Source organism: Pithys albifrons, chromosome 30 (assembly GCF_047495875.1).
Source record: "Pithys albifrons albifrons isolate INPA30051 chromosome 30, PitAlb_v1, whole genome shotgun sequence".
NCBI lineage: Eukaryota > Metazoa > Chordata > Aves > Passeriformes > Thamnophilidae > Pithys > Pithys albifrons.
Window position 1 is genome coordinate 539,509 of NC_092487.1, and position 9,650 is coordinate 549,158.

Consider the following 9,650-nt stretch of genomic DNA (forward strand, 5'->3'; position numbering starts at 1 on the left):
AATTTTTCTTGAGTTTTTATCAATTTTTTCTCGAGTTTTCCTTGAATTTTCCTCGAATTTTCCTCGAATTTTTCTCGAGGTTTTCTCGAGGTTTTTCTCGAGTTTTTCTTGAGTTTTTCTTGAGTTCTTGAGCAAAGAAAAAAAAAGAAAAAAGGAAAGGAAAGGAAAGGAAAGGAAAGGAAAGGAAAGGAAAGGAAAGGAAAGGAAAGGAAAGGAAAGGAAAGGAAAGGAAAGGAAAGGAAAGGAAAGGAAAGGAAAGGAAAGGAAAGGAAAGGAAAGGAAAGGAAAGGAAAGGAAAGGAAAGGAAAGGAAAGGAAAGGAAAGGAAAGGAAAGGAAAGAAGAAAAGAAAAGAAAAGAAGAGAAAAGAAAAGAAGAGAAAAGAAAAGAAGAGAAAAGAAAAGAAGAGAAAAGAAAAGAAGAGAAAAGAAAAGAAAAGAAGAGAAAAGGAAAGAAGAAAAGAAAAGAAAAGAAGAGAAAAGAAAAGAAGAGAAAAGAAAAGAAGAGAAAAGAAAAGAAGAGAAAAGAAAAGAAAAGAAAAGAAAAGAAAAGAAAAGAAAAGAAAAGAAAAGAAAATGAAATAAAAAGAAAATAAAAAGAAATAAAATGAAAATAAAATAAAAATAAATAAAATAAAATAAAATAAAATAAAATAAAAATAAATAAAATAAAATAAAATAAAAATAAATAAAATAAAATAAAATAAAATAAAAATAAATAAAATAAAATAATAAAATTATTATTAATATTAATAATAAAAATAAAAATAATAAAAAATAATAACAATAATAATAAAGGAGAGGAAAATCAGGATTCACCTGGAAAAACATTTGGAAATAGGAGTTTAATATAAAATTCCTGAAGACAAAAATGGGGGTGGGCACTTTGAGCAAGATTTTTGGTGGGTTTAAAAATGTTTTTGGAAAGAGGGAAATCAACATGGGAGAAAAAATAAAACAAAAGGAGAGAAAAATAATAATAAGAGAAAAATAATAATAAAGGAGAGGAAAATAATAATAAAGGAGAGGAAAAGGAGGACTCACCTGGAAGGATATTTTGGAGCTGTGAGTTCAGTGCAAGAACCTTAAAGGCAAAATGGGGGTGGGCACTTTGGGCAACGTTTTTAGGAAGGACCCAGAGCCAGAATTAAAAATTCTTTCCTAAAGAGGAAACCAAAAGGACAGAAAAATTTTAATAAAGGAGAGGAAAATGAGGAATCCCAAGGGAAGGGATTTGGGAAGGAGCCACCAGGAGGGTTTGGGCAGAACAGTCCCGTGTTTTGCCAGCTGATAAATCAGAAACTGTTGGATTTGATGCATTAAAGGTGCCCTTCATTTCAATCTGATTCTAAATTTAAATCTGGGGCCACGACACGAGTCCCTCTGTCACACCCTCCTCGCTCAGAGGAAGCAAAAACGCTCTTTTTATTCCCTTAAATCCCTTTCACAGCCCGAACTGAGAGTGGCAAACCCAAAACCACCTCCTGCAAATCAAACAACTTTCAACCAAACCCTCCCAATAACCGAAATGGGGTTTCTTGAAGCGCCTCAAATTCTATTTTTTTTTGGGTTTTTTTTTTGTTTTTTGGACTCAGGGAACGACCCAAGTGACTCCGACAGGGACTGAGAACACTCCGGGAAGCTCCGGGAGGGAACAAACAGGGAGCAAAACAGTTTCATTACTGCCAGAAGTTATGCAGGCAGCAAAGTTGGTTTTGCAACTAATTAAGAGTTCATGCAAAGAGGGTGTCACATCCTCCAGGCCATTTGACTAAGAGTATAAAAGGCCCCGGCTCCCTCCAACCCTCCTGGTCGCTTTTCTTTGCCTCTTCTCCCTGCTGATCCTGGTAAGTCACTTTTGACTCAATTATTGCCTTTTTCAGTCAATCGTTGGCTCAATTAGTGCCTTTTTCAATCAATTGTTGGCTCCAATAAGAGGTGAAGTGGCAGAGCAAGGGGTTTTTTTTTTCTTTTTTCTTTATTTCTTTTTTCTTTTCTTTTCTTTTTTTATTTTTTCTTCTTTTTTCTTTTTTCTTTTCATTTTCTTATTTTTCTTTTTTCCCCCTTTTCCTTTTTTCCTCTTTTCTTTCTTCTTTTTTCTTTCTTCTTTTTTTCCTATTTTTTTCTTATTTTTTCTTTTTTCTTTTTTTTCTCTTTTTTCTCTTTTTTTCCTCTTTTTTCTTTTCCTCTTTTTTTCCTCTTTTTTTCCTCTTTTTTCCTCTTTTTTCCTCTTTTTTCCTCTTTTTTTCCTCTTTTTTTCCTCTTTTTTCCTCTTTTTTTCCTCTTTTTTCCTCTTTTTTCCTCATTTTTTCCTCTTTTTTTCTCTTTTTTCCTCTTTTTTTTCCTCATTTTTTCTTTTTTCTTTTTTCTTTTTTCTTTTTTCTTTTTTTCTTTTTTCTTTTTTTCCCTCTTTTTTTCCACTTTTTTCCCTCTTTTTTTCCTCATTTTTTCTTATTTTTCTTTTTTCTTTTTTCTTTTTTTCTTTTTTCTTTTTTTTCTTTTTTTCTTTTTTCTTTTTTCTTTTTTTCTTTTTTCTTTTTTCTTTTTTCTTTTTTTTCCTCTTTTTTCCTCTTTTTTTTCATCATTTTTCCTTTTTTTTTCCTTTTTTTTTTCTTTTTTTTTTTTTTCTCTAATGTGTCCTTTCCCCTCATCCTTCACCTTTCGAGGCAATTTAAGTTTGAAGCTGGTGAAGTTCAGGACAGAAACTCATTCAATCAAAAACTCCCTCAGAATCCCAAAGAGTCCCAATAATTTGCTCCTTTCATATTCCAAAGGCTCCTTTCCATTCAAGAAATTACCATTTAATAAATTAATTTTTCTTTTCAGTCTCAGCTGTTCTCAAAGAGGCTCCTCCATTTAATAAATTAATTTTACATTTCAGTCTCACCCAGAGGCTCCTCCAGAAGGTCTTTTATCTTGTCCTAAATATTTCCCAAATCCTACACAGAATTTTGTTTTGGTTTGTTTTTTCTTACTAAAAAGCCACTTTACTGCTGGGGTTATTTAGTGATTTAATATTTATAAATATTTTAACCAGTGTATTTTAGCTGCTTTTATTTTATTTTATTTTATTTTATTTTACTTTATTTTATTTTACTTTATTTTTTATGTTATTTTATTTTATTTATTTTTTATTATTTTATTTTATTTTATTTTTATTTTACTTTATTTTTTATTTTATTTTATTTTGTTTTATTTTTTATTATTTTATTTTACTTTATTTTATTTTATTTTATTTTTTATTTTTTATTTTATTTTATTTTAATTATTTTATTTCACTTTATTTTACTTTATTTTTATTATTTTATTTCACTTTATTTTACTTTATTTTTATTATTTTACTTTATTTTACTTCCTTTTACCTTATTTTATTTTATTTTTCTTCATTTTAGTTTAGTTTTTATTATTTCATTTTACTTTATTTTATTTTATTTTATTTCTTTTATTTTAGCTTTTATTTAGTTTAGTTTCAATTTATTTTATTTTACTTTATTAATTTAAATTACTTTACTTTACTTTACTTTAATTTAATTTAATTTAATTCAATTTAATTTAATTCAATTTAATTTAATTCAATTCAATTTATTTCAATTTAATTTAATTCAATTTAATTTAATTCAATTTAATTTAATTCAATTTAATTCAATTTAATTTAATTCAATTCAATTCAATTCAATTCAATTCAATTTAATTTAATTTATTCCAAATCTAAAAGAATCACCCAAATGCTCCTTTTTCACCTCTTTTCATAAATCCTGGGATGAATTTTGACAATATTTTTCTCTTTCTTGGACCACTCCAAGATCTTTATTTTTAAACCAATTTCTGACCAAACTTCTTTTCTCCAAACCCCAAATCAGCCATTCCAGACCCAACTTTTTAGCTGAAAAAATATTCCGTTTTTTCCTTGAATTCAAAGTTAATTTGACTTCAATCAACTGAGAAAAACCTGAAGGTGAAGCCCCAACAATGGGAGAAGGTTAAAAAGGGATATTTAGATAGAGACAAAAATTCCTCCTGGATTATTTTTTTTCCCAAAGAGTCCTGGGGAAAAAAAAATAGGGATTTATTAAGGAAATAATCCCAAGGTCACCCTTTCCCAGCAATTAATTTTTTCCACATCATTTTCCTGGGATAAATGTAGGGATTTATTAAGGAAATCACCCCAAGTCCACCTTTAATTCCTTCCAAATATTTTTCCTGGGATAAATGTAGGGATTTATCCAAGAATTCACCCCAAGCCCACCCTTAATTTCTTCCAAATCATTTTCCTGGGATAAATGTAGGGATTTGTTAAGGAAATAATCCCAAGGCCACCCTTTCCCAGCAATTAATTTTTTCCACATCATTTTCCTGGGATAAATGTAGGGATTTATTAAGGAAATAATCCCAAGGCCTCCCTTAATTCCTTCCACATCATTTTCCTGGGATAAATGTAGGGATTTATTAAGGAAATAATCCCAAGGCCACCCTTAATTTTTTCCACATCATTTTCCTGGGATAAATGTAGGGATTTATTATGGAAATAATCCCAAGGCCACCCTTAATTCCTTCCAAATATTTTTCCTGGGATAAATGTAGGGATTTATTCAAGAAATCACCCCAAGTCCACCCTTAATTCCTTCCAAATATTTTTCCTGGGATAAATGTAGGGATTTATTAAGGAAATAATCCCAAGGCCTCCCTTAATTCCTTCCAAATATTTTTCCTGGGATAAATGTAGGGATTTATCCAAGAATTCACCCCAAGCCCACCCTTAATTCCTCCCAAATCATTTTCCTGGGATAAATGTAGGGATTTAATAAGGAAATAATCCCAAGGCCTCCCTTAATTCCTTCCAAATCATTTTCCTGGGATAAATGTAGGGATTTATTAAGGAAATAATCCCAAGGCCACCCTTAATTCCTTCCAAATATTTTTCCTGGGATAAATGTAGGGATTTATTAAGGAAATCATCCCAAGGCCACCCTTAATTCCTTCCCCATCATTTTCCTGGGATAAATGTAGGGATTTATTAAGGAAATAATCCCAAGGTCTCCCTTAATTTTTTCCACATCATTTTCCTGGGATAAATGTAGGGATTTGTTAAGGAAATAATCCCAAGGCCTCCCTTAATTCCTTCCAAATATTTTTCCTGGGATAAATGTAGGGATTTATTAAGGAAATAATCCCAAGGTCTCCCTTAATTCCTTCCAAATCATTTTCCTGGGATAAATGTAGAGATTTATTCAAGAAATAATCCAAGGCCACCCTCAATTCCTTCCAAATATTTTTCCTGGGATAAATGTAGGGATTTATTAAGGAAATAATCCCAAGGTCACCCTTTCCCAGCAATTAATTTTTTCCAAATATTTTTCCTGGGATAAATGTAGGGATTTATAAAGGAAATAATCCCAAGCCCACCCTTAATTCCTTCCAAATATTTTTCCTGGGATAAACGTAGGGATTTATCCAAGAATTCACCCCAAATCCACCTTTAATTCCTTCCAAATCATTTTCCTGGGATAAATGTAGAGATTTATTCAAGAAATAATCCCAAGGCCACCCTCAATTCCTTCCAAATCATTTTCCTGGGATAAATGTAGGGATTTATTCAAGAAATCACCCCAAGCCCACCCTTAATTCCTCCCAAATCATTTTCCTGGGATAAATGTAGGGATTTAATAAGGAAATAATCCCAAGGCCACCCTTAATTCCTTCCAAATATTTTTCCTGGGATAAATGTAGGGATTTATTAAGGAAATAATCCCAAGGTCTCCCTTAATTCCTTCCAAATATTTTTCCTGAGATAAATGTAGGGATTTATCCAAGAATTCACCCCAAGCCCACCCTTAATTCCTTCCCCATCCCTTTCCCCAAAATAAAATCCAGAAAATTCCCCCCTCTCCCTCCCTGTTTTCCTCCCCCAATTAGTGTGGGCACAATCCAGGGCAAGGAGAGCCTGATAATCAGTAATTAAACAGTGCCCAGAACCATCTGCCTTCCATGCCAGGTTCAATTTTAAAGTGATTTCAAATATTCAGATGATCTTTAATGAGCCCAATAAAAGCTTGGGTGGGTCTCCAGCCCTGGATCTTTGTGTTCCAATTCCAGCCAGGTGAGAGGAGGTCAAAAGCTTCTCCCTCATCCTCCAGAGTAGTGAGGATTAAAATCAAATTTTTAAAATACTGAGCTGAGTTGGGAGTTGTGCCAGGCTGGAAATTCCTGGGAAAGGGAGAAGAGGAGCAGCAGGACGAGAGATTTTTGGGGTGGAGTCAGTGGTGGGCTAGAAATGAAGTTTAAAAAGGGTTTCTTGGGAAGGAGGGGAGTTACTGGTTGGGAAACTAAACTGGAAGAACTTAATTCTTACCTCAACTATTTGTGTTTTGGAGTTCCCACGTTTGCCCTTCGTGATTCCCCCCTTTGCCCTTTGCAATTCCCCATTTACCCTTTATAATTCCCACATTTCCCCCTGAGAACTCCCAAATTTGGCCTTTGTAACTCCCCTATTCCCCTTTGCAATTCCCCCTTTATAGCTCCCAATTTCCCCTTTATAGCTCCCAATTCCCCCTTTATAGCTCCCAATTCCCCCTTTATAGCCCCATTTTCCCCTTTATAACCCCATTTCCCCTCTATAACTCCCATTTCCCCCTTTATAGCTCCCAATTCCCCCTTTATAGCTCCCAATTCCCCCTTTATAGCTCCCAATTCCCCCTTTATAGCTCCCAATTCCCCCTTTATAGCTCCCAATTCCCCCTTTATAGCTCCCATTCCCCCTTTATAGCTCCCAATTCCCCCTTTATAACCCCAATTCCCCCTTTATAACCCCAATTCCCCCTTTATAGCTCCCAATTCCCCCTTTATAACCCCAATTCCCCCTTTATAACCCCAATTCCCCCTTTATAACCCCAATTCCCCATTTATAACCCCATTTCCCCCATTATAGCCCCATTTCCCCTCTGTAACTCCCCATTCCCCCTTTATAATTCCCCATTCCCCCTTTATAACCCCATTCCCCCTTTATAACCCCATTTTCTCTCTCTAACTCCCCATTCCCCCTTTATAACCCCATTTCCCCTTTATTGCCCCATTCCCACTCTATAACTCCCCATTTCCCCTCTATAACCCCCCATCCCTCTCTATAACTCCCCATTCCCCCTTTATAGCCCCATTTCCCCTTTACAACTCCCCATTCCCCCTCTATAACTCCCCATTCCCCCTTTACAACCCCACTTGCCCCCTTTATAACCCCATTTCCCCTCTATAACTCCCCATTCCCCCTTTATAACCCCATTTCCCCTTTACAACTCCCCATTTCCCCTCTATAACTCCCCATTCCCCCTCTATAACTCCCCATTCCCCCTTTACAACCCCACTTGCCCCCTTTATAACCCCATTTCCCCTCTATAACTCCCCATTCTCCCTCCATAACTCCCCATTCCCCCTCTACAACTCCCTTTCCCCCCTCTATGACTCCCCATTCCCCCTCTATAACTCCCCATTTCCCCTCTATGACTCCCCATTCCCCCTTTATAACCCCATTTTCTCTCTGTAACTACCCAATTCCCCCTCCATAACTCCCCATTCCCCCTCTACAACTCCCTTTCCCCCCTCTATGACTCCCCATTTCCCCTCTATAACTCCCCATTCCCCCTCTATAACTCCCCATTCCCCCTTTATAACCCCATTCCCCCTTTACAACCCCACTTGCCCCCTTTATAACCCCATTTCCCCTCTATAACTCCCCAGTCCTCCTTTATAACCCCATTCCCCCTCTATAACTCCCCATTTCCCCTCTACAACCCCCCATTTCCCCTCTATAACTCCCCCCCCCCTTTCCCCCTCCCCACCCTCCCCATCCCTTCCCCCTCCCCACCCAATCACCCCCACCAACCCCTGTGCCCCTCTGTGCCTCGCAGGCCTGGCAGTGCCCATGTCTCCATTCCACGAGTGCCGCCCTGCCCTGGGCGTGCTGTGCCCCGAGCCCTTTGCCATCACCTCCAACGAGCGCTGCGTGTTGCGCTGCCCGGACACCGTGGTGGACATCGTGGAGCCCGACAGACCCCCCTACTGCCTCATCTACCCCGGGCCCATCCTCACCACCTTCCCCCAGCAAACCATCGTGGGATCCACCGCCCTGCTGGACTTCAACAGCCTCCTGGGTGCCCGGGCACCTTTGGGTTTCGGGGGTATGTTGGGTGCTGGGGCAGCTTTGAAGTCTTTTTATGATAAAAGGAACTTGAATCCTTTCCCCCCTCACTTACCCAACTTGTTTTGTTATTATAGACCTTGCAGGCCAACCTAAACCCACCCTGGATATCTGTGGATAGACTGAAAAAGCAGGACTGAACACTTTAAGACCCCGACTAAGTTTATGGATTAAAGGATTAGAGAAGTGCTGAATTCCTGAGGTTCCCAGTGGAGTCAGGAAACCTCCCCCCTAGACCTGCCTGAGGACTAAAATTCCCAAACTCCAAGACACTGAAAAATCCCACTTATTGACCTGATTCCAAAATTAGGATGAAATAACCCCCCCCCCCTCCCAGAATTTATTTTGCCAAGAAACCAGATTTTCAGAAGTATTATTTTTGTTTTTTGGTTTGCTAAAAATATGGTGGTGTCAATAAATCCGTTTTTATGCCAACATTGACGTTCTATTATCCATTTCTCTCAAAATCAAAAAGGATAAAAAGCATCAAAAGGTTAGAAATTAAAATCTTGGGCCCCCCCCCCAAAAGGAAATTTTTTTTCTAAATTTCACATTCATTCCTAAATTTTGCTGGACCAGCATTAAAAAAACCAGACAAACAAAGCATAAAAATAGATCAGCTCTGCTTGGCATCTCATAAAATTAAGGACTTGTAAGTCTTTTTTCTGCTTTATTTCTGCTTAGCCCCACAATGTAAAACTCTCCCAGCTTCTTTCTCTGCCTGTAGCTCATTTGATGCAAAGCCAGGGCATAAAAACCCAATTAAAAAAATCAAGCAAATGTAATTGCAGATTTCTTTGCCAAATCCTTCTGATCAAAGAAGAGCAATCCAAGCAAAATCCTGGACTTGGAGATTCACTGTAGACCCTCCTGAAGTCCTGGAATTATTTCCAGCCAGTTCTGCTCGTGTGTATTTGCAGCTTCTCGTGCCCATTAAACACTTTCATTGCAGCAGCACTTTTGGGTTTGCCTTTTTTAGAATATCAGAGTGGGGTGGGGTTGGAAAAGACTCCAAAGCTCATCCCATTCCACCCCCTGACACCTTCAACTATCCCAGGTTGTTCCAACCTGACACTTCCAGGGATGGGGCACCCCTGGAATAACCCATGTCAGAGTCTCACCACCCTCCCATGGAGGAATTTCTTCCCAATATTCCACCTAAATTTCCTTTATTTCAGTTTGAATCCTCTTCCCCTTGTCCTGTCACTGCAGTTCCTGATGAACTATTTTTTCCCTACACTTTATTTTTGGGCCCTTGGGGGTCCCACTGAGCAGCTTTGTGGCTTTTTCCTCAGGTTCCCCACCCACTTCCCACATAATATTGATAAGATTTGTTAAGGATTCATCTCATCTGCCTTTGGATGTGGAAATGAAGGTGCTGCTGCCCCTGGAGAGCTGTGCCCTGCACAGGGCAGTGCCAGCCCCTTTCTGGAATGTTCCACATGAAATTTTGGCTGCAGTAACA

General features: G+C 37.3%; 1 protein-coding gene across 1 annotated transcript; it reads left to right on the top strand.

Moving 5' to 3' along the window:
- The first annotated feature begins 1,781 nt into the window (after positions 1-1,781).
- On the top strand, positions 1,782-9,139 carry LOC139683923 (scale keratin-like). Its single transcript, XM_071579446.1, has 3 exons — positions 1,782-1,844; positions 7,896-8,165; positions 8,263-9,139. The coding sequence occupies exons 2-3, from the start codon at positions 7,910-7,912 to the stop codon at positions 8,304-8,306; spliced, it is 300 nt and encodes a 99-aa protein (XP_071435547.1). The 5' UTR covers positions 1,782-1,844; positions 7,896-7,909; the 3' UTR covers positions 8,307-9,139.
- The last annotated feature ends 511 nt before the right edge of the window (positions 9,140-9,650 follow it).

Excerpts from the sequence above, each read along its gene's own strand:
- LOC139683923 (XM_071579446.1), top strand. The coding sequence starts at position 7,910 with ATGTCTCCATTCCACGAGTGCCGCCCTGCCCTGGGCGTGCTGTGCCCC. Across the intron at positions 8,166-8,262 it reads GGCACCTTTGGGTTTCGGGG|ACCTTGCAGGCCAACCTAAA; the intron begins GTATGTTGGGTG and ends TTGTTATTATAG.